Below are 25793 nucleotides of genomic sequence, written 5' to 3'. Positions count from 1 at the left end.
AATAGAGTGAACTTTCCAAAGGGATATAACATAGAGTAATATTGTCTTCCTAGTATTTTAACATAATGTGCTAATGATCCAGTCATACAATAATGGGTAACAAATCACTTTTACCAAGAGGCCTATTTTAGGGGGCTTTTTTCTGCCAGCAGTTTGTGCTGGCCAGCACCAATTCAAAGAACAGTACTGCTGAGCCCTTTCATTCATCCCACTGACATATTAAATTATTTTCTGGTGTTTTATAGCACATATTGAACCTCATCAGAATATACCATATTTTGCCTCTAAATTTGTCCTTCCTCATTGGAAATATCAAAATATTATTTATAACCATATTATGAGTTACATACCCTAGCTGGCACAGGAAAAAAAAAAAAAAAAGAAAAAAACAAACAAGAAAACAACCTCTGAATAAATTCCAAATTCTGCATTCAGATACACAAGCTCTCACATTTTCATGACTGGCATGTCCTTTTTATCTTTTCCTTAAATACACATTCCTGTGTTTGTAACCATCTGACTGCACTCTTCTGTCCACCTTTTAGCCTTCTCTTTGAAGACAATATACACCTTTTGATGGGCATACACTGTCCTTACACATCACCTGGCTTTCATTTTTGTTGCCTCTCATCACTTGATTTACAGTGTACCTTCCACCACTCTCCACTGGTGCTGGAGGCAACTGGAAGGTGTCTCCATTACTACACACACACACACTCTCTTTGGACAAAGGTAGTCTGACGCATAGTATCTGCTCTCAACAAGAAAGACCCAGAAAGACTATCAAAATACTCTATCTATAAAATACATATAATGCAGAATTTAAAGGGAGGGTGACAAAAATCTATTGCCTAATGAAATGCCAGAGGAGACCAAGTTACTCTTGCATCCCTTCTTTAGATTGTCACACTTCAGAACACCATTTCCTACTGCCAGTTGAAATTTTTAGCTTCACTGGGACCTTGCATGTGCTTAATGCTGTATCCCCTGGCACAGACTTGAGTCATTCATCCAAAACCCTCATCATCCTTCAGCCTCTGTTGTGATTTTGTCTACCTCTTCAAATTTCCCTGCAGTTACATATGCAACAAGTGCTCTTGTAGAAATATGACTTCCATATTTGCATAGGAAAATAGCTACACTGGACTTCCATCTTCACCTATCTCCTCAAATCATATTAATGCAGTATAATCACAAAAAAAGAACTATGAGAATGACAATTTGTATTTCTCCAAAAGCCTGCTTTAACTGCATTAATTACACTTCAGTCCACCCATCTGGTTTGGGCTTTACCCAAGTGTCATCCTTGTTTTGCAAAGAGAAGAACAAAGGTGTTGAAAATTTCACTGACTTATGTAAACACTTGCCAACAGAGAGACATTTGTGTCATACATATTCTGACTTCTTTTCTGCTGCTCTGACCAGCAGAGGAATAATTTTCCTCTCAACATATTTTGACATAGTAATATCTGCTGTTGGCTAGAAAGTGCTGGCAGATGTTCACATACAGCAACACTAACATTTTTGAAGACTTCCTCCTGTTTTCTATTCATAATTGTATCTTCCCACAAGCTATACTGGAACGTTTTACAATTACTTTGCAAATCACATTTCCAGAAAAAGAAGTCCCTGCAGCTAACTAGAGCCAGATTACAGCAGCATTCTGTTGCTACCATCCATGACAACTAAGGAGCATCAAACACCTAAAAAGCTTTAGAATCCTGCACCTAAATCTACTGAAGTCCAGTACACACACACACAAAAAGTCCAAGTAACAGCAAATTTCAAGTGGCTAAAATTATTTCTAAATCAGGAACTGTATGAGGAGCAACCTAAATTATCCTGACTGGACAGTCACAGACTAAAACCATCTTTAGAGAGTAACTGCTCACTGTTTTATATGGCCTAGAAATACAAGTACCTTTGAAAAGTCAATTACACAAGGGAGAATTTGTCAGAACAGCCAATTAGATGCTAAACCCCTATACTGAAAATTGATGTTACAGCTAATTAAGCAGTCAAAACTGACTTTTTTCCTAGAAGTAAAGAGACTATTCTGCTGTAACTATATGTATAATTATCCCATCATATATCTTTAATTGTCTATTACCTGTTGGCAGTTCAACATGCCACATTTATAATTTCCTTCTAAAATATAGAACAGCATTTAGGACTTCTGAATGATTTAAGCTTATGTAAAGTAAGGCTTTACATCAGTTGAGAATGTGGTCTATCAAAAAGACAACATACTAAAGTGTCATAAATACGTATATGATACGAGAAAAGATTCGCTATCTGAAGAAACCAAGAGGCAAAGGATCACAAGTTAGAGCTTCCAGAGTAAGTTCACAAATCATTTAAAGTCATTTGCGTCCTTCTCACAAAATCTTTTCTATCTAGGACTAAGGCTTTAGCTGAAATAAGGAAAAACCCACACAGACAAACCAAATTTCAAGTCAACACATACATGTATTTGAAATTCACACACTGCAAGTACATACATTAAGAGGCATATATTGCAGCAGTGTTCCTAAAGTGCAAGTTCTAAGAACAGAACAAAAATTACTAAGTGGACCCAGTGGTCTGGTAAAGGAAGGAAGTTTCTCTATTTCTAAATGCAAGTTCAAAAATGAAAATATCTCTGCTCAGTAAAGACCACATTTACTATAACAAAATCAGCAGTCATCTTATGCAGTAGCAGGGAAAATCATCTCCAGTCCTGCAGGGCATTAAAGACTTCCTAAGGGACCCTTAGTGACTTCAACCACCATTTAGACACAAGTGTTTTCATCCTTGTTATTCCCCCGATTGTTCTCAACAAAATAAAAAGGTTGCTGTGAAAATTTAAAACTCCTGCCTTCTTTTGCTACAAATAAACTGCTAACCCATTTGGGAACTATGTACACTTGTAATTGCAAAGACAAAGGGAAAAACTTGAAAAAAAAATTCTTTAGTAACCCAGTAATTTTTTGTGCTGACACTGGGAAAATACACAAGAAACTCTTATGCTTCCAAACCTCTAATCCTATTACCACTGAAGACAAAGTGAGTTTTAACTTCCCCCCACTCCCTCAGCCCAATCTATTATAGCACAATGGGGCTTCAACGCAGAACCATACCTTAAAAACTACACCTATTTTAGGACACAAATCCCACACACACAAATGCATTGCCATTCTAAGCAGTCACCCCCTCCACAGAGGGTTCCGCTCTGCAGCCACAAGCCCATCACAGATGTTTAAAGCCAGCATGTGCCAGTGTTTCTGAACGCATGTGCCCATGTGTCTCCACGTTCATGTCCATAGTGACACATGCTGGCTGTTCCAGGGAAGAACACCGCTAGAGAGGTCACCTTAAAAAAAAAAAAAATAAAAAAAATAAAAAAAATAAAAAAAAAAATAAAAAAAAAAGCCTTTGGCAACTATTAGCTTCTGATAAATTACCTCATTAATGCAAACATGAAAAAGAAATTCCCTTTCCAGATCTTATCTCCCTTGACTAATAGCTCTTCTGTATGTGAAACACAGCCTCTTGCCTGTTGCACTAGAAATCTGTTCAGATCCAGCTGAAACTCCTCCCGTGACACAATCAAGTTCCCCTATCTTAAAAGTGCAAGCTTATGTGGAGATTTGCTTGTTCTTCATCAGATGTTGAGCCATATTCCTTGTTCTTGTTTAGTCATAGATTATAAGGAGCATTTAATCATCTTTCAGAGAAGAGACTTGCCTCTAAAGGACAGGTTTAGGCTTTTTTTTTTTTTTAATTAAGATAGAGATGGTTTTTTTCCTGAAAATATTGTTGACTCCAGCTTCATTTAAGATATCAGTATATTATTGAAGTGTAATTCAAAAACACACTGATAATGAGCAAGTGTATGGAATGTAACCAATGCCAATATATTCAACGAGATATTAACAGTTATTTACAGTCTTTTATGAATTACAATATAAGAAAGTTTAATAATTTTTAATAAAACTCCTAAATGTATTTTTGAAAGATGGAAGACTACTATTTTATTTATATTCCCAATATTAACAAAGAAACAATCAAAAGCACTAAAAGAGACCAAAACTCATTCTTTGTTTCACAGGAGGGGTACGTCATGGAAGCTCCAAAGGGCCACTTTCTCTTGACAAAAAAAAAAAAAAAAAAAAAAGGGTGTTCTTATTGCCAGCCATCTGCCTCCCTCCTCCGGGGCACTTCATTTCAGCAATTTGCTCGATTCACATAAAACTTTCAGTGAGGTTTTCCTTAGCTGGAACTGGGGTATGTTTAGCGTTTCCCAAGTAAAGCAGTAGAGTGGGTGGTGCTATTATTCATCACCGCACCCCACGACTCACAAAACATGCCATCTGCCATCCCCGTTCCTGCTGTACTTTAATTAAGCGTCTACCAGTCAAAGAAAAAAAAATGGGGTGAGAGAAAAAAAAGATTTTAAAAGAATGGGAGGGGAGCTGTAAAGAAGAGTGGAAGAAAAGCGAGCAGGAAGGGAAGGGACGGGATACGGATGTCTCAAAGCGAGCAAACCTCTCGCGTTTTGGGGACTTGGGGGGGCGCGCCACGTGCGCGGCGCCGGGGCCCGACGGCCACGGCCGGAGTTGCGGGGCAGGGCGGGCCGGGGCGGCCGTACCTAGGAAGAGGAAGGCTTTGCTCCCGTTGTGTAGCCCCGGCACCTGGCGCACGCCCTCCGTGGAGCCTCCCAGCTGTAGCTCGGACAGCACGTCGATCTGCAGCGAGGGGTCCACGCCAAAGCCTGAAACTGACCCAAAAAGTGCCGTTACCCACCCGCCGACACCGCAACTTCCCGAGCCGCCCCAGCCCCGCCGCCGCCCTCCGCACCTGCGGCTGCCCAGGAGCCAGAGCATCGCCGCTGCGAAGCTCCGGCAGCCCCGTGCCCGGGTACTCTCCCGGCGGGTCCAGCATCCGCCTACCTGGCCCCAGGCAGAGGAGAAGGCAGAGCGTGCTCAAGCGGATGCCCGACTCCATGGTACAGCGATGCGCTCAGTCCATAGTCCCCCTCCTCCGGCTGCTGCGGGCGAAAAGCCTCCGGGGCACAGGCTGGGTCCCTCCCCGCCTCTCACCGAGCGGCGCGCATCCCGCGCCGCCCCGCAGCGCGCATCACGGCGGGCGCCGCGCCGCCCCGCCGCCGGCCGGAGCACACAAAGGCGAGGGTGGGGGGCGTGCGGGCAGCGCAGCCCTCCGCCCGCGGGCAGACAATGGGGAAGCCCAGCGGAGCCTCCCGCCGCTGCCGCCGCGCGAGTGAGGCCGCGGCAGCCGGAGGCGGCGCGCCCGTGCCCCGCAGCTCCCGCCCCGCCGCCGCCAGGCGCAGCCCCTCCGCTGGAGAGCGGCCGCCGCAGCCTCCGCCCGAATCGCAGGGCAGCGCTGCTCTCCTCCCCGCCGTCCAGCGGGGACAGCGGCACCGGCGGGAGGGGCCGCCCGTTTATGCCACGGCCACAGGAGCCGCCCACCGCCTCCGCCGGGCCGGGCAGGGCTGGGCTGGGCAGGGCCGGGGGAGGCGGCGCCGCGCCGCCCCGTCCTCCGGGGGAGCGGCGGGGAGCGGGACCCGCTGTGCGGGGGCTCCGCTGGGAACTTTGAGGACACCCGGCGGGGAGGGCCGGTGTGCCCCCGGAGGCCGCGGCTGGCAGCGCCCGATCGGCGCTGGCGGTGACCCTCGGGGCGCTCTCCTGCCTGCCGGCGGTTCTCGTCTGCCTGTGCTGAAGTCACCGCTTGGTTCCCGTCCCGAGGTGGTGCCGTCCAGGGTCTGGCGAAGCCTCCGCCTGATCTTTGAGCACGAATAAAAATAATTTGGGAAAGGCGGGGGGTGGGGGGGGGAGTGGAGGAAGGGAAGAAATCAGGACGTTCGCCGTAGCTGACTGAGGTGGGAATGTGAAGAGCTGGCGCGGGGCTGACAGCCGCAGGTTCGCTTGCCCTGTCGTAAAGGACGATTCTACACAGCGGTCCTGTCCTCTTTAACAAACCCTCCTCCCGCCCCAGCAAGTGACATTTCTGTGCCGTACTTTGTGTGCCTATAAAGGGGGCTAAGAATAGCCTTTTTCTTCCCTTTCCTTTCATAGACTCCCAATGTGCAGGGCAGAAATGTCTTGTTGCCAGTTCGTCAAATTCTGCAGGATAAAGGATTGGGGGGTTAATTTTTTTTTTTTCCCTAGTTTCACATGCATGTCAGTAAGACCCTGGCGTCACCTGGTGATTCCAGTATTGTTTATTGACCTCCCCCAAGTTCATCTTCTATAGTCTTTGCAAATAATAAAATCTTTACAAGTAACCTTTCACATCTTTCTCAACAATGACTGAAGGCTGAAAGGGAAAGTGATTCTTTCCCTTGCTTTTTTGTTTTTTTGGGGATTTTTTTCCCAAGACGACCATGGGAGTCAATGGTAAATCTCCTTTCCAGACTAAATTAACCAATTGAGATACTAAGCACCATACAAAGCAAACATCCTCTTTCTTATAAGAAAGGAAAAAAAAGAGAGCAGAGTGTCTATACATGAGAGTGAGAAATGCAATGCATCCCTTAACCCAAATCCAGAGCATGGGAGTTAGAGTTCAGTTCTGGTGTGCCCAACATGCATGTCACCCTCAGGAGAGCTACAGGCTTCTTCTCCAGTTGATGGAGCCAGTACAGCCACTTCACATTGCAACTGTGTGAAAACAAACAAACAAAAAAAGAAAAGGAACCCTGCTGCTGGTACCACCCATGTAACTGATCACACAGCATCCCTGATGTTGTATCTTGCATAGTCATAGTTGTCAGTGACATCCCACCCCCATCCCAATCAGCCTAGCACCTCTTCTGCACCAAAGTTTTGTCTCCAGCCTGTTGGTGACATGGAACTGTGCTTCCAAACTCATGAAATCCACTGGCTGCCAAAGCAGTCTTAACAAATGATGGGTTTCCTTGGGAGAGTTAACAGGCAACAGCCACGAATCAGTGATTGTTTTCATGCTATTTCAATCATGTTGGTTACAGATAAATCAGCCAGAAGCAATTAATTTGAGAAGAAATAGGTTCAAAATCTAGAACAATAATGGCACATAATGAGCCCCTCTGCCAGTTAAGTCAGGCATACAAGTGAACAAACCAAAAGAGGCAAACTTCTGCCTTAAGTCCTTTGCAGCTGCCAGCAGACAGTGACATTTTCTATTAGCCGAGGCTGCCAAAGCAACATAAGCATGTAAATCAGGGGGTCCATCCCTTTAATAATCTACTTCTCTCTCAGAAGATCTCCAAGGAGTGGCCACTCATATTCACATACATGAAAAATCACTCAAAACACCATCCAACCTGCTTTATGTATTCCTCCAGACCTATGTGAAGCCCAGGACATACACATTACATGGAGCTGTTTCTGATATGTGAAATGTCAATAGTGACAGTATTCAGCTAACCAAGAAGTAAGTCAACAGCAAAATGAGAATTTCTACCAACACAAGGAATATTATATTGATGATTAAATCTTTCAAATAGTTGTCTAACCATGGAATCACTTTCAGATCACTCTAAAAACAAACAGTTTCACAGTATTTTGGGCATGTCTCTTCTTAAATTTTAACATTCTGGAAATACCTGAAAGAAAATGGTTTTTATACCTTCAGATGGCTGGAATGTTGTTCCTTTTGATGGAAACGATGTCTTTTAGCCAAGAGAACAACAAACACTTCATACTGAGGCTCACCATAATCTACTCCACACATGAAAAGGGGGACAGACCTAAGAAAATGGTGCAGCGTATACATATCTCTACTAACCATGCATCAGTGAAAGTGTTTTCTGTGTTAAGCAAGGTTTCTGTCTAAAGAAGCCCATTTCAGATACTAATCTTTACATGTCTCAGCAATTTTCAAGACTCTCCAGAGACTAGATGTCTCAGAGGTAGTTTGGGGTTTGTTTGGTTTGGGGAGATTTGTGGTTGGTTGATGGGGGTTTTTTGAGTTGGTTTGGTTTTTGATGAGTTAAGAGTTTGTACCCCTACAAATGCTAGAGATGAGATTACTCAAGGAAACATCTGTAGAAGACAAGACTAATCTTTTGCACTTTCTATGGAACTTCTCTTTGAAATGCCACCTGGTCACAGTACATCTATAGTAGCGTGACTTTCTCTTTACAAGACCTCTTGGATGAAATGGCATCCTGTAATCCCACAGCGATGGACATGTCAACAATAACACACAAACATTTTTTCCAAGTATAAGCAAAAAGGCTTCTGGAGGAGACAGCCCTGGAATCAGTCACCAGATCAAATATTCAGAACAATTTTCATATCAAATGAAGAATTAAGGGATGTGTTACAAGCCTCAAATTCATGAATTACTTCATTGCAGAGGGAATCTCATATTTATTATGCACATATTAATTACACTCATATTAATTACACTCATATTAATTATATGGTAATAAACTGAACCAAGTAGAGCTCTTAAAGCATGCAGAAGACAATCCTGCACCAGGAAAGCATTACCTCTCTTGCTGCATCTTATATGGGTCTATTTATTTTTAAAGAAAAACATGAATATTTTATTTACAGTAGTTTTATCCATGTATTTCTATGCTGGAATCTGGAGAGTCCATGTGAATTTAAGAAATACGTAAGAAATTGTCACTGACCTACTTACAAAAACACTGATGCAACTTTTTTTTTGAGAGTATAATGCAAAACACACAGAGTTGTTTACTCAACACTATGAAAGTGCTTTAGTGCAGCATTTATACAAAAAAATATTTGTAAAACATGATGTTGCATAATTTTTAAGTGGAACAAGAAGAATAGTCTGTTGTCATAGAGAAGCAGCTTTTTAATTTGAGTAAATTTGATACTGCTGGGGATGAGGGCTTTTTATTAGTTACAGTCAGGGAAAAAGCAAGAGGCAAATTATGCTGCACCACTTCCTGTTAATACTCTTCAATGTAGACTTCTCTCTTCACCATTATGTCATTATGATCCACATTTTCTGTTGATGAAAACAGTCATATGTAAAAACTGTACAGTTGTTGTGTGATGTGTAAAATGCCATGAGGGACTTAAGTGAGACCACCACACCCATTTTCACTCGTTTTCTAAGTGATGGCTTCAGCAGTGAAGAGCAAAGCTCAGATGTTGGTTTTGAATAAACCCCAGCTGTTTATCAGATAGTTTTTTCTTGCCATCTTGCTGACCAGATCTGCGATCTTCTTTTGGTGTACTCTCTCCCTTCAGCACATATGCCCCTCTATTTTTATCTGCAAAGCACAGAAGACTGTGCACAATCTTCTTTTCCCAATTTCCCAGATGCCTTCTGCCCTTTAGCAAAGTCCTCTCACACAGGTGCTCTCTCTTTCCCTCCTTCTCACACAAACTTGCGTGCACAGCAGCTCCTTTGCTCATCTTCTACTTGCAATTTGTTAGTCTTGCAGCCTCCCTGAGGTGAGAGCTGGTACCAGTATTAGCATCCTGCACACTGCAGGCTGTACTCTGCCTTTCTGACCAGGAGAACTTGGGATTTAAATCCAGCACTTGGCAAAGCCCCAGCAAAGACTGACAAACTGAGTAAGCTACACACCCAACCATGACAGTACCAGCCCTGTTAAAAAGCCTTGGCATCAAAGACATCCCTCTCAAGCATGCGTCAGCTGAGGAGACATCACCCAATTTTAGCTACAGTTATGAATGTTTCATACTGATTTGATATCACTCCACTTGTAATTGCAAAATTTACTTGCTATCAGAAAATAGAGCTGTGAAACAAAGGCTATAGCTATTTAAGGAACACACCTTAAGTCTCTGAATGTTTCATGTCTTCCTGGGGTTTTATACCATCTTCACTTGATTATGCTTCACACCTTGAGCCTAAGGTTGCAGCTGTGGCAAGTGTACTGGTGCAGTCAGCAGTGGAGAAGCATCACTAGGAGTGGTGGAAATCATAAGGTTGTTGTGCAGCCACATTCTTCTGAGTGCAGAAAGAGAAATGGAGGCAATTACGTTAATGAGAGGTAGAGATGAAGGTATTTTTCAGAAGTTTTCCCAAAGATTCTTGTTTGATTCAAGGACAAGTAAGAAAGGCTGAAAGTGCCAGTTGTGCTCTCTTTTTCCCAAATTTGAACTTAGTTGCAAGGTCCCCACATTAACTGTCCTTGCTAAAGTCTTGTTTTTTATACTAGATTTATTTTCTTCCTCCAAGGGAGTGCACATCCCTTTGATGTAAGGTAGAAGATAGACTGCCCTGCTGGCAGCCTTCACACATTTTGATGCCTAAAAATGTCTTTTCACAGAAAATGTCAGCTAGGATTGCTGGCATTGTATTTGGCACATGGAACTATATAAAGTAAGAAGAGGATAGTTCATGATCAAGATTTAATTATCTCAGTTCTGTCAGTCCAGATCACAATAACAATTAGGCAAGATTAGAGTTAAATTACCTTGACCTAACTGTGCTCTGTGTTTTGATCACTTTTTCATCTGAAGTATTATCCCCTATTAAAAAATGAATCAGCATATCCATCAGAGATATTTATGATAACAAAGCTGGCATGAAAAGACTTTAATCTTGTATGTTTTACTCTTGTAATAGAGAAAAAAATCTATGCAGTCCTCACTACGGTCAGACACTGGTTGGAGTACGAGTCCCTAAAAGAAGGTGGGTGTAATTTTATTCCGCCACCTAATATAATAATTCCATCTGCAAGTACTAAAATGGAGAGAGAATTCCTGGTAGTAGAAGACTTTCTGTAGAAACAAAAGGGAAAATACCATCTAGTATCTGAGAATCAAATTAGAACAAACTCATACTTGCCATTAAAAGATTCCATTTTAGACAATACAGGTTTGGGTTTGACACACACACACACAGGGGGAATTTTTACACCTTTAAGTCATGGTCAGAGTCAGTGGAGAGATTTCAGGCAACTTTGGATCAGGGACCAAATCCAGACCCTGTCCCCAGACCTCAACCCCATCGTCAGACCCCTCTCACTCAGAAAGAGCAACAGACACTTGTGATGCTGGACTCTCCTTTCCTTTCCATGTGTTCAAGCTGCCATATCAACAAATTTGCCAAATCCAACACTCATAGTTTAAAAAAAAAAATCCAGTCTGCCTGGTGTGTCCTGAGTGGGACTGGCATGGAACAGTCATGATCCATTTAATTTTCAGTTGAGCTAAGCCAGATTTTGGCTCTTGCATTGTAGAGAGAGGAAAAAAATAGTTTAAAACATGGTCATGACCTCAAAGGTACAAATTATACATCTCCTAGTACAGTGTAATTGCTTCTGCAATATCAGGAGAGAAAGTATCACAGGATCTCTTACACTGCCTGACAAACAATAGGCTTTTCACACTTGATCTGTACACTTTTCACACCCAAAGTTATATATAGTAAGCAAATGGGAATAGTTTCAATGATTCTACCACTCTATCAAATAATTGAGAAGGCCTTCAAATGGTGTAGTATTGTGTAGTAGCATTAACACATTATCAAACTTCAGTTCTTAAAGGACTTTGGATTTCTCCTGCCTAAAGAGAAAAATGTAGAGAGGGAACAAACTGGGTAGTGAGGGATCTGTTTACACTCTGGTGCAGACACACCTGGGCCACATCTGGCGCTCCTGCTAGGAGATCTCTACAACCATGTTAGCTCAGGTACTGCAGTGCTGGGACATGCTGGGTGGGTGCCAGACACCAGGAGGTGTGTTAGAAGAGCACTGCACTCTGGCAGAGCAGTGCTTGGAGATTTCTGAACACTGCAGAGACTAAACATGCCCAGCCTCAGTCTCACCAAATCTCCCTGCGCCCAAAGGGAACCCTGACTTGCATCATCAGGAAGAAGAAATGTACGCAGTACCTCAGCCCACACTTCCTGCATTAGTCTTACGGGGGTAAAAGAAACCCCAATTCCAAAGAGCCAGAAAGTCTGGTAATGAATTTAATACAAAATTCTAGAGTATAAATGTTACATTATTTTGGCATTGCTTTTTAAGCCACAAAATTTGAATTCTTAATTTGTAAAGCTAAATCAGTACTGGATATGATACTAAATAAATTCTATTATTTAATTTTTTGACCAAACAAAAGGAAAAGAAAGATTTTTGCCTGTATGTTCTTAAAAATAATCATCCATAGACATATATTTTAGATCCCACTCCTTGTCCCCTTAATAGCAAAAATGCATGTAAGGCTAGGATGACCACATTCAAGTACCTGCTTCGCCTGATTACATCTGCTTCATCCTGGCTTGTCTGTATTGCTAGTGAGCACCTAACTCTTCAGTTATTTCTAGCTGAAAATTATTTCACCATAAAATGCTTGATTAGTCCTGATCTAAGTGGTCTGTTTTTCAAAAGTCTGAGCACTAGGCATTTCTCATGAACACCACTTGTGTTTTACTCATTACTTATTCAAGCACATAGAAATCTAGAGGTTGTGGATTTTAACAGGCTTGGGTATGGGAGGTAGACTGTTAATCAGGACATATGGTGGTCAATGTCTTCAGTACATAACCACTGATGGAAAAAACAACTTTAGAAGCTGGGAATTCCTTGTCTTCTTGGGTTTGAGTTCTAATAACAGTGTAATTTTGAGAAATAAATTAGACATCTAAAATAACATCTTCTTGGATGAGGGGAGGAGGATTCATCACAGCTGCATAAATAACAAGAAGGTACAGAGATACAGAAGGGGAGGGTTACTGATGGTTAAGAAACCAGTACTAAGTTGGGAAGAAATTAAGCAACTGTGAATAAGAAACTCTTATTAGAAGGAAATATCAAAAGATGTTTAATGATTAGTTTGTTTAGAGGAAGATAAAGGCAAGAGTTAAATTGTGCTACCTAGACCACTGAACAGAACTGAGTGTGTGTAGGAGAAACTGACTCTTAGCACACAAATTCTAGGTCTGAGAAAAACAAATCCAGTGCTGTAAACACAGCATATACTGTGAATCAAAATGATTAAGCATGAAGAAATACTATGTGTAATGGAGTTCATTAAGTACTGGATTTGTTTCAGGGAGTATGGTCCCAAGTACAGTAATTATAATGAGAATAATTATGATTGATTTACATGAATACCTTGAAGCTGATAGAATTACAAGTCTGGGTGAATAGACTCATATTCAAGCTCAATAACTTGAGCAAAATATCAGCATTTTAAGATAAAATATCAGCATTTAAACCAGGTTTTTTTCTCCCAGAGAAATAATTATTTTTAAGAAATGTTATTTATAACTTTAGAGTGGAAGCTATTTATAATCTGTGCTTTAGCAGATCTCCACAGTTCAGAACAAAGAAATGAGGGAAGGCATAGGATAATTAAATGGTAAAATTCCAGTGTTAGTTTTTGTTCTCAAAGCATCTTTCAGGAAAGGATACTCAGTTATAGCCTAGCAAATAAAATGGAAGATTTGACAGGCAAGATACAACTCATACAGGCAGTTGAACCTCAGGAAGTACACAAAACCAGTCAAAGGCATGATGACAAAGAAGCAGTGCAAGTAAATCACATATGGAAAGCTGCGTAGGTTTACTAGACTGCTAAGTGTAAAGAATTAAATCACATGGTGAGGAAAGATTGCAATGAAGGTAAATGATTCATTTGAGTGTCAGAAAAGAAAGGCTGAGAGTGAATCTTTGCTCTGAAGTTACATGTAATGGTGTGAAAGCCCTGTTGGGTAAAAGATGTTAAAATTATCAGTGGTATAACCACTTCAGAAATATATGTTCCAATAACTCATAGTACCAAATGGAATTTATCAGACACTCTGAGAAAATCTTAAGAATGGAGCACAATTTCAGCCTACCATAATTTATCATTAAAGATATTTAATTTATCATTAAAACAGCCACTCTTCTGGGTAACTGGAAAATGGCCAACACTGTAGCAATCTTTAAAATAGCTCTTAAGAATGACCCTCAGAACAGAAATATAAAGAACCTTAATTCATTAATGGGCAAAATAGTTGAGACAATCACTTAAAATACATATAAAACACCTACAGGTGATACGTAGGAGAGAGAAAAAAAATCAGGATGAATAAATTGCAAGTCAGCACTGATCAGCAGCGATAAATTGATATACTTAGCAGTGAGGATAAACTGTGCTTTTCTAACCTGTTCAAGTGTTACAAAGAAGTAGCAAAATACTGACTAAAAAAGAATCACAAGATATGCATTTAGAGAGGCATTTGATAGTATCATTCACACGAGGGAAACTCAGTAACCCTGGGGTAGGAGATAAGGTTTTGTTATGGGTTAAAAGGGAGAGAAAAGAATGGGGATAAATGACAGATGACTGGGATGAAAAAGTGGTAAGTGTGTGATGCCACAGAGACTCTGCCAGAGGATCACTGCTGGGATTAATTCCACTCTTTCTCTGGCCCCATCTATTTATTAATGACTAGGAAGAGAGGGAATACAATGAGATGGCAAAACTGCTGACAACACAAAGCTGTTAAATTAGATAAAATTAAGGTGTCTGTAAATAACTCTTGTGACTTGTTGCAAAGCTAGCAACAGGAAAGGAAATTATGTTCAGCATAAGCAACTGCAGAGATATGGCCATTAAACGAACTGCTTAAACTCATTACTCATTAATGGGGTCTGAACGAATTATGGGAGAGCCTTGCTGAATTGCATGTAGGACAGAACTACTGTATTTTCTTGCTTACGTGCAACTACAGGGACTATTTTAAAATAGCAAATAATACCAAATATCTCCTCTTTGTCTATTTAAATAGTTTGGATTTCATTTTATCTGAATCTTTCCTACTATCTGAGTGGTACTCCATACTCACAGTGACATACCACCACTGAGAAGGGCAGTGTCTGCCTCTCTCTTCGTAGCTGAGAAAACTTGGCAAGCAGATGGTTCTGAACAGTGGGGCCAGCTAAGCAGTCTGTCGTAGCCTCCTTCCATCACCCAGTCTCAGAGCCAGAGGACTCCTGCTGTGGGAGCTTTTATATCTCTTCATAAAAAAGACCGACGACATGCTAAAGATAGCCTCTGCTTACGTGGGGCAAGCCAAACTCTGCACAGAGGGAAAAAAATGAACAGCCTTTCCATATGGCAAGATATTTTTCACAGATTACGGTGCTGTTGGAAGGGGCTTTGTTGGAAGCTCCCCTTGGCCAATCCACTGAAGAATTTCCTTCCCTTTTCCTGACCCCGAGTGACTCCAGAAAACATGAAAGGCAGAAGAAAGAGGAGGAAAATTCCAGAGGTGCACTGAAAACCTTATGCTGGGTTTGAGCCTGTTTTTTCCTTGCACTAATGTAAATGTGGAGTCAATGCCACAAAGTCCAGCAGAGACGCTCAGCAATAGGGCTGGGAGAGAGAGCAGCACGTGGAAGGACTGGCACTTGGGTCCCGAGCCGTCACTGCCAGCACCCCGCCCCACAACACGGGTGCTGCTGGCATGTCCATCTCTCCTGCTCAGCCCTGTTCAATCCTGAGCAGAAAGAGGATACAGCTGACAGGCATGGACTTATTTCACAGGATTATGAGAAGACTCTACATTCTTGCCTTAATATCCTACTGTTGCCATGCTTCAATAAATGAAACAAAGGTAAACATTTTCTCACCCCCATCATGAAGTTATACATCAGTGGAAAAGGGAACTCACTTCTTCATCTGTTGACTGAACTATTCCTTAGGGGATGGGAATAACTCAATAAGGAAAACATTAACCCAGAGCAGCAAACCTTTTATGAAAACTTGGGGGGAGGGAGGAGAATAAAGGGCACACAACAGAGAAATGGTAATCACTGCTATCCCATCTGACCTTTCCTGCTTGTACATACCTGCATTTCCCTACATTTATTACAGTTTAAAGTATCTTTTGAACACAGATTAGCAGAAATGCATATTATCTGAGCTCAATACCTTTTACCCTGATACTAATTCCTTCACAACTCTGCTGCACATTCTCACTGGGTACATTTTGGAGCATCATCTTCAGCTGTTTTCACAGCCATAAGGCATGGGGGAGCTTATGGCCATCCTATGGTCAATCAGCTTGTTCATCTCTGCCTCCTCCAGTTCATGAACCCCTTTCTCACAGCAGAAGTTCTGGTGATTAGTCTTCAAGGGCATGATTTTGCACTTTGGATTATTAAATTTCATGCTATTTCTGTTCTGCTGTTCCACAAGGTCATCTAATTTTTCCTGCATAATAATCAAGTCTTCCACTGGACGGTATTAGCTGTACATACCAGCTTTGTGCCATCGGCATATTTTGTAAGCACACATTAGTTCTTACACCAAGGTCATGAAGGAAAACAATAAGCCAGACTGGGCCCAAGGCTGCCCTCACAAGGAACATAACTATTGCTCTGCACTCCTGTTATCCAGGAGCCTCCTCCGTTCTACAAGGTCAGAATTAATCCCCTGTCACTTCTTACTCAAATATTAGTTCCTGTGAAGCACACCCATTCTCAATGCTTTCCTTAAGGCTAGAGAGATTCACTCCACTTTTTATTTGCTTTTATCGTCCATATTTTTTCCCTAAGATCTTCTCTGGGGCTCAAATAGGATTTGTGATTATCTCCCTCCACTACTCCTTTCTTTTTTCTTTTGCTTTTGTCATGAAGCAGCATGTTTCTCTCTAGGGATGGTGCCAGCAGAGGACAAGAACTCTGCCACCATCTCCTGAGGAGAAAAGAAGCTACTGATCAGGTAAAGTGTCAGGACAGATAGAAGTAATGTTTGGGTCATCACTCAGCCCCACTTTTGTGTTGTTTTTTTTCTTTTTCACTAAATATTTAATAGGTTTAACAAACATGCAGGTTCAATATTATTGGGGGCATTTCTTTCAAAGAACCTGAGACACTCTTACTGAAGGAAAAGAGCATTCAGGGAAAGCTCCCTGCACTGGCAAGAACTCCCTATAGATCCTTGCAGCTTTTCCAAAATGAAAGAATGCTGGGGCATAGAGGGGAGGATGCTTGGGAAAGGCAGGGCTGAAGGCCAAGCCATGCTGAAAGCAGGGTGAAACTGCAGCCTGACAACTTAGAGAACAGAGAGGGAAGAGAGAACAGGACTGCTGAGCAATGACAACAGATATGCTCATCCACCAGAAAATGAACAGGAGAAGCTCAAAGGGACCAGCTCCCACATCCACTGGCTCCTCATCCAGATGTGGGAGTCAATTGGGTTGCCTTTCAGATACACATGCAGGGCTCTGACAGCTCAGGACTTGTTGAGTTTTTTATATATGCGTAGCTGCCTTCGTTTTTATACATCAGAGCAGCATCAACTCTCTGAGCCTCTCACTGCCCCAATGTAAGTATCAACCCGGCACCCAGCAAACACTTCTCACCTCACCCAAGAGGCACAGCAGTGGAGGAGAAGATGTAGTCAGGATTAGTGCCAGCAAATGATTTTAAATGTTTGCCCTTCCCGTGGCAGAATGCCCAGGTTTCCCCTCTTTTGTATGTTCAAACCCTGTAATAGAATTTCTGTTTGCTCAAGGCCATCTACCTAACTTACAGTTTGGGGCTGGGGAAGTGTCATCTGCTGCTTGCCCAGGCTGGAACTAAGTTTCCCACATTTCCAAGTGGGTGGTGAAGTCAGCCTTAATTCAGGTTTTCACTAAAGATGGCTCAAAATTGGATGGAGCCTCTCTAGCTGCCAGGCAGCGCTGGGTGGAGGGGCTGCATGAGAGCAAGGTTTATTTTTCTGCAGCCACACTGGTGCAGCCCAGCAGAGCCCCCATCACAGCTGCCTTCCACCTGGCCAAGCCACAGCAGCAGCAGAGCTGCTTCTCACCTGACAGCAGCATATTGTGTGAATGTACCCTCCGTTTGCTTTGCCTCGGGAAGGGGTGACTTCCATCACCCTGCCATCCTCATTCACATCCCAGTACTATCTCCATCCCAGATCCTGAGAATGGGATTATTTTACTATTTGGCCATACCTGGATTAACCTTTCCTTTCTATCTGTCAGTCAGAAGCTCTTCTTATTCTCTTCTTATTTCACAAGATGCAGTATCTCCTGCTATTTTTTTCTTCAGTTTTCTTCATGAGGTGCAGTTCAGCGAGGCTTTTGAATGTTTTTGGTTTATCTCTGCATTTTCTCACCTTTTAGACCTAGCTATCCCAGCTTTCAGTTCCTTTTCCATTAGACACAGGTTTCTTCCCTTAAACACTTTCGGTGGGTGCTTATTTTTGCCAGGTGGGTCAACTTTCCTTTCCTACCATTTTCCCCTTGTGCCTGCAATCTACAAGAAAACTCTTAAATAATACACTGACTTAAATTAACTCCAAGCCTTCACATTAAAATTTTTGAGCTCTTAACTTATTGAACTCTTAACCTTATTTCACATGCACACAAAAATTGCCATTCTGAATCCAAAACCTTAGTTGCCAACCTGTTTCAACTGATTTACAATCGCCTCATCAAAGATGATTTTTTACAGCCAGTTCCTTTGTAACTCTGTAAGATTCTGAGTATAAAGCAGGATCACTTCTGGTTGATATACCGACCTTCTAGCAGAACATGCAGACCTTCTCATTCAAAAATACCAGGACTTTACAATTTCTGGTAGCATAACTTCCCAGACTACATGTACAAGTTAAAAACTCCTACCAACAGATAATTCTTCCGTCATCTTACAGAGATCTCCACCATACCCACAGCTGAGCCTGGGGACATCCACAACAGATGGCTCTGACAGAAACATATTTTCTTCTCTGTGCCTTCTGTTCATCACAAAGCTTCTGTTCCTGTACCTCTTATTCCCACCATAAAGCCCTGTACCTTTTCTTGCCCTTCATGATTATACAGTTTCTCCATAAAAAAAAAAAAAAAAAAAACAACCACTTAAAAAGTAGAGATGCTTTGATGGCTATCTCAGCAGCACTCATATTTTACTTTGACTCTTGGGATGTTTCCTGTTTTTCTGAAGGCCACGGCTAACAGCAAGCAATTGCATGAGACTATCAGCTTTCATTAAAGAAAAAATTTTTAAAAAGAAACAAGAAAAGTGTTTGTCACTTATATTTGTAGATAAAAGCTTGAAAGTATGACTCAGATGCACCTGAATACTCTGAAGAAAGAAATGAAATGAGGAGATACCTGAAATTATTTTTTTTTAAAGGCCAGCATAGGCAATGTCAAGAGGTTTGGAGTCTGAGCCATGGTTTTAGAGAATTGAAGCTGGGGGCATGTTACGATCCGGTTTAAACTCAGAGAAGCAAAGCAAGCTAAGGCTCTGTGCATAAAATGGAAGGAACTCAGAAGGTTCAAAATATCCCCAGAAACGAGATTAAAACCAAACGAGGTTAGATGTTGTTGCCAAAAAATTGATGTATTTTATTTAATAGTAGAGAGGCAAAGAGAAGGGAAGAGAAAAGAAAGAGCAAAAGTAATAGAAAGAAGAAGTGTGCGTGGGGGTGGGGGAACAGGGAGAGGTGACAGGGGTTAGGTGGAAGCAGATCACCCATCCAAGGGTCCCGATGACATCTCGTTGCTCCCCTCCATCCAGTCTGCTGGTGGTCAGGGTCCCCTGTCACTGCCATGGCCACACCACCACACGCCGCCACACCACACACCAGAGTACAGGACTCTGTGGATTACCATACACTGTGGGCCAGGTGGGAACGCCCACGTGTCTCCCCTTGCCAGGGGCCAACTTGACACTGTCCCCTGCAACACTGAGGGTCTGTTGCATCATCTCTGGTGCAAGGTCGGGGGACCCCTTTGAGGGGGGCCCCTTTGATGGGCCATGTCACCCCTTCTGCTGTGGATAAGCTTCCCCCCCTTCCCCAGTGAGGACCCCTCAGCTGGGCTCCTCTGCACAGTTGGAGGATGGGCAGTCACTGCACCTCTGACCAGAGGCTTTTCCAAGATACCCAAAGCCTCTCCTCCCTCCACCCCTTGGTGCGAGGGTCTCTTCAAGCCTGGCAGCTGATAGCCCTGGGGCTGTGGTCTCCACCTTGGAGGTGTTAAGCTTGTGCTCCGTGAATGTCCCCAGCCCTGAGTTGTTACTTTATCTTCATCAGCGAGCAGTGTAAGGCCTCAGTCAGGGCCCCATTCAGGGTGTGGGAGTCTTCTCTGCAGCTTTTGGAATACAGTTGTAAAAGTCCTTCAAGAAAATGTTTAAGTCATGGACTATAATATTTCTGTCTCTGACAGGGCAATACCATGATAAATGGAGGGAGAGACAACTGAAGCCAGCTCAATGCCTGTGTGCACTGTGGAAAAGGAGAGGTGAACCTGTGCACAGAAGTGACCTGCAGGATCACAATCCTTGTATTACAATCACAAATTATCTTCTATCATTAGCACCAGGAATCATGAGGTGAAGCAGATTTCATGACCTGAAAGTCTTTTCAAGAAGCCAAGAAAGTTTCACATGTTCTTTATAATAGACTTTGAAATATTTTATTACAGGTGCAGGGATGTAGAAAATGGTTTAATCAACTACTGTGTGCTCCTTATCTAGGGAAAGTTTACCATACTGTTAGGATACTTCAAATAAGCAACATGGATCATGTCATCCTAATAGTGAAAATGCTGCAACATTCCAACAGATTTCTTCCCTTGATCTCAAAGCTCTCTGTGATACACTGTGCTTGGAGCCAGTAAAGGCAATACAAATTTTGCAGTGTTTATTTTTGTGTGTATTAAATAACTGAATAAAATCAATTGGAAAAACACATTAGCATACACTAGGTGTTCAAGAGAAGTGTGTAAACTTCTGACAATTACATTAATTACACAACTACTAGATTTTAAACCTGGGCAACTAAGAAGGAGCTCATCCAAAAACATAGTAATAAGAGTCTTCCTTTAATTTCTGACCTAAAATGTACTTTCTCTTCTTTTGTCCTACTTTTTATTGTTTTTCCCATCCTTGGATGTTAATAATACACTTGTGTCATTTTTCAGCTGGATGTAGAGACCATGTGGATGCCATCTTACCTTAATGTTCACAAAGTTATCGTAAATAAAAGAACACAGAACATTAATAAGGAGCAGAATAACATATAATGCCATTTTGAAGAATTCACACTACTGTTATTCATCTTCTGTGACCATTTAATAGAGGAAGTGTCTGAAAGGACAGATGGGAATTGAAAGCAATGCGCTTGGAAGAAAATGGAGATTACAACTCTGCCTCCAATAATTTGAAACTGATTCTCAAGCTTCTTCAAAAATAAATGCAGAGCTCAAGGTCAGAAAATACATTACTTAGAATCAACCATTAGAATGTAGAACAGCCCCACAGAAGATTTTGGTGTCTGCAGATATCCTACATTTGTCTTCATCAGCAGTGAAGTATCCAAGTTACTGCAAGTGTCTTGGAGTACTAGGATCAAGTAGTTTATTGATTGCAATATACGAGTAGCGATTCAGTGGTAGCAAAACTGCAGATACTCAGCTAGACCCCAAAGTCACAGACTAAATGAACTCAAACTCTAACAGGGATTGTCTGTTCCTATGGGAATATTGTCTGTGTGTAAATACATATGCATGTGTATGTGCGAATATATATATATAAAAAAATAAATATATATGTATGTATCTCTCAAAGGACTGGAAGCGTGATGATGGTTAGCCCTGATGTACTGGAAAGCCTGGGACCTGGCATAACAAAAACTGTATGGAGTAACAGCTGGATACTGGTCTGCTTTTGGCTGGGATAGAGTTAATTTTCTCCTGAGTAGCTGGAACAGTGCTGTGATTTGGATTCAGTATGAGAATAATGTTGATAGCACATTGATGTTTTAATTTTTCCTAAGTAGTGCTTAGCCTAAGTCACAGACTTTTCTGTTTTCCATGCTCTGCAGTGAGGAGCTGCACAAGAAGCCATGAGGGAGCATGGCCAGGACCCAAACTAGCCAAAGGAATACTCCATACCATAGTCTGTAAACTGGGGGGAGTTGGCTGGTAGCTGCCAATCGCTGCTTGGGGACAGGCTGGGCACTGGTCACTGGGTGGTGAGCACTTATATTATGCATCACTTGTTTTTCTTGGGTTTTATTCCCTCCTCTCTCTCTCTCTCTCTCTCTTTCCCCCTGCCTCTTTTCATTACTGATATTATTTTTGGTTTTATTATATTATTTTACTTTATATATTTATTTATTTATTTATTATAAAACTGTTTTTATCTCAACCCACAAGTTTTAAGTTTTTCCAGTTCTCTCCATTGCACCAGTTTGGGGAGCTGTGGATGGTACCTAGTTGCATGGTACCTAGTCGCTGTCTGGGGTTAAACCATGACACTGGGTCACACGTGCCAGTGCTGATGGATTCTGCCACTATTTGGTAAGCCACATCTGTCAGTGCTGGGCAACAATACAGTGGAGAAATGTTTCCATGACAATAAGTATCACTTCTTTCTCTCCCCTCCACTCCTACTTCTTCTTACCTCCTCCTGACTTGCATTCATAATTGCTCTGCAAAAAGTCAGTAGCTTGCTGTAGATGCTTTTGGATACCAGCCTATGAGAAATGGTAACTCTGCTCTCCGGGTGACGTGCTGCAGAGGAGGTAGGTGACATGGAGAATCTCTGGTCCTGTTGGAGCAGATAGACAAGATGAAGCTACTGTAATGACTGTAATGACTGAGCTCAGAAAAGTGAGGAATGAACTTCCAGCTCTCCAACTCATAATTATCCCATACTTCAATAACATTCAAAATACAATTTTTGAACAGCTTACTGTGCAGTCTTGGTTTCTTCAGAATCATTACTGCAATCTGGGTTTAGGAGAGAAATTTGCCTTCTTTTGCGTTGCTTAGCACATTTCTATCTTGTACGGGTCTGTCTCCTGCGGTTTTGACCTGCAATAGTCTCTTTCTTACAGCTCTGCAGAAGCAGATGGCAGATCTAAAGTTTTAGCTGCCCTCAAATTGTATTGCTTCCTGTGGGAGAGGTATAGACTGGGAGAGGATTTGCATTCCCACTGCTGTTGGTTTTACAAAGCTAACAGCAGCTTCCTTAGTGGAGGGTCTCGCCTAGCAGTGAGACAACCTGACACTGAATGCAGAAATGGAGATAGTCAGCAACAGCAGCTTTTCTAGCCCTATTTCTGTCTTTTAACAAGATGCAACACTGTGTGTTGACCAGATGCATTAGGAAAAGGCAAAAGTCAGGGATGCATTTTGCTCAGTGTAAGTCTCTCCCCGCACACTCCGGACAAGCTGTGCTGAATCCCCCTCTTCTCCCTCCCCTGCTGTGTCACTGCCTTGCAGCCCAGTCCAGATGCTGTTGATTGTGCTGGAGATACAGGGAGGCAGCATCAGTACTGGGACACTTAGCACAGCAGCTCCAGTAAAATGCAAAGGGAAGGGAAGGAGAGAAAGCATTGGGAGACTGATTATACCCTTTGTCTCCAGCAAGGAGAAGAAGACAGACCCTGTATGGGCTCCTTAAGTAAATCAGAGAACCACTCCTCTGTGATTAAACAAAGCAACCAGATGGGATGCCAGGACTCTGCTGTTGCTTGATCCAGAGTACTTCTCTGCCCTGTCTCAGCCTTCTCTCATGCTCTGGGCAGTAGCTGCCTTTATTATTTACTATACTAGGGTTTTGAAAGGAAAGGTGGCCAGATTTAATTTCAAGCATGTCAGTTCTTCCAGTGCTGCTGGTCACAACCACATCTTGACTGCAGTGGCCTGCTGAGCCACCAAGGTGCAGGAGAACCTCTAGATTAGTAGAGTAGACATACAGTTTGGGCTCCAATAAAAAGACCGCAAGAGGTGAGGTCTTGAGGATCCCAAGATGCTACAGGAGCATTTAAATCATTTTATGGCTCTAGTCCCAGCTTTCTTTTGGGTATTCATGGATTCACTTCCCGCACTGCAGTGGAATGAGCACCAAAGGATGCAACTGAGCTCCAGCTCTGTTGTGGGTCTCCAACTCCAGCCGATGTGCAGCAGCTTCTCTGAATGTGAAGGATTTTTCTTCCTTTTCTTCTTTGTCTTCCTCTTCTTATTCTTATTTTGCTGCTTCTTGGTCATATTCAATCACCTTCTGAATGAGCTTTAAAATTTCAGTCTTGATTCCCCGGTACTTCATCGGAGTAGCTCTATCAATCATATGTCTTTCCAAATGCGAGCCACTGCGAGACCTCTAGAAAGGAGTCAAACTAGAACAGGCAAGTAAAAGTCAAAAAAAAAAAAGAGAGCCCCAGAAGGTACTGAGCAGAATAGCAGCAGACCATAATACCAAGGAAAATAAATACTGAGTTGGGTTTGGAAGACATGCCTAACTTACACATTTCTTACAACTTTACTAAATAGTTTGTTATGTGAGAAAACAAAAATCAAGTTTTTTGATTTCTAGAAACAATTGGGTGTGAGGAGCAGACCCCTACCGTCATTTGGTGTAGCAGTTACACTGAAGAAATCCGTTAGTGAAATAAATATGGGGCCACATCCTGCTACTCTTATTTATTTTGGCAGTCTCGTGAAAGTTGGTGGTTCATGTGAATAAATGAAAAGGATTTAGCTTGAGGTGACAGCAGGTGAGCCCTCAAGCAATGAGGGAATGGAAGTGAGACTGTCCAAGATTAGAAATCTAATGCTCTCCCTAGATTAATTTAATAGGGAAGACTGAAGCTGTGTGGTGTTCAGCCTACTGTACAGCAATCCATCATTAAAAATGGAAGAGGCGGAGAAGAAAAATGAGAAAAAAGTAAGATTTCTCTGCAGATAGTTTTCTAAAAGGTACACCTCTCTAAAAAAAAAAAGACTGCAAGGGTTTTTATTTGCATATTTAATCATTGCTTTTTAAAGATCACTTCTTTGAAATTTCAAAGCATAAGGAATTTATTAGTAAAATGACATTTTGTATTGAATTTGAATATAACTTAGATGATAACCTTTATACAACAAGAAATATTTTTTTTATGTCGTCTCATTTAAAATTGATAGATATACATTCTGTGCTGCCAAATGTTTTATTTGCTACAAGTACTGCCACCATTTTTATTTCTTGTAAAAGGTCTTTAGAACTATGCAGACACAGCATGGCCACCTTTGTTAATCTTTTCATAAACAAGCAGTCTTCTTTCATGTAAATTTGTTAAAGGAAATTTGGTTTTGTGCTGTGAGTGTTTGAGGGAAGAGATGGAACCCCAAAAAGCCTTGAATTCACTGGTCCAGAGCAGTACTTTTATAATACATGTGAAAATCTGTAAAGAGACGTGATTTTCCTGTAATCAGTTCACCACATTACAAGTACAATATTTAGGGATGCTGTTCTATAAAAGGCATGGGAACTAGTTTTAGATACCTTCTGGTACCTTTACATGAGCCACCTTGTAGCCTGTCAGGTTCATTTCAAATGTGCATAGTGTAAATCATACATTTCCCTTTTGCACTCCATTCCCTGTAGTTACAGCAGGAACAGCTTGCACCAAAACTGTCAGTTTTATAGCAAAAATCTCTCAACATGCAATGCATATTCAGTGCAAAAATGTCAGGGTGCATTTTCCTGATGTGCATGTCATGCATTGTTTTCATCAATCTTTTAGGAGAGCAGGAAAAAAAGCTGTATTTTCCTTTGCAGATGAGAAAAAAAAGAGAAAGAAGAATAATTTAGTTAACTTTCCACATGACTTCTATTTTCTCGGGAAGACAGAGCTGTATTTCATCTTCTAGTATATATTCTACATGCTGCACACTTGTTTCTAAAAATATTAAGAAAACCACATCACGGTATCAACTGAACGTCCAGAGTTTTGCATCTTAGATCTCCTGTCTGACAGCTAAGTGTGAAAAGAGAGTAAGTGCGTGCCTTGGAACATGACACAGAACTGATTAAAAACCAGGGGGGAAAGTTAGCTTTTTGTTGAAGATTA

The 25793-nt window shown here is 41.9% G+C and overlaps 1 protein-coding gene across 2 annotated transcripts in view; it reads right to left on the bottom strand.

Moving 5' to 3' along the window:
- The window catches only part of NELL2 (neural EGFL like 2), a 140258-nt gene extending 135170 nt beyond the window's left edge, over nucleotides 1-5088 (bottom strand). For both annotated transcript variants that reach the window (XM_048301087.1, XM_048301088.1), the window contains exons 1-2: nucleotides 4932-5088; nucleotides 4631-4759 (exon numbers count right to left, since the gene is read on the bottom strand). In XM_048301087.1, the coding sequence (XP_048157044.1) occupies nucleotides 4631-4759; nucleotides 4932-4986 (184 nt within the window). In that variant the 5' untranslated portion in view covers nucleotides 4987-5088. The remainder of the gene's footprint in view (nucleotides 1-4630; nucleotides 4760-4931) is intronic.
- Between the last annotated feature and the right edge of the window lie 20705 nt (nucleotides 5089-25793).

This window comes from Corvus hawaiiensis, chromosome 4 (assembly GCF_020740725.1).
Source record: "Corvus hawaiiensis isolate bCorHaw1 chromosome 4, bCorHaw1.pri.cur, whole genome shotgun sequence".
In the NCBI taxonomy this organism is placed as follows: Eukaryota; Metazoa; Chordata; class Aves; order Passeriformes; family Corvidae; genus Corvus; species Corvus hawaiiensis.
Note: the sequence above shows the minus strand (reverse complement) of the source record. Positions and strands in the feature narration are given on the sequence as shown.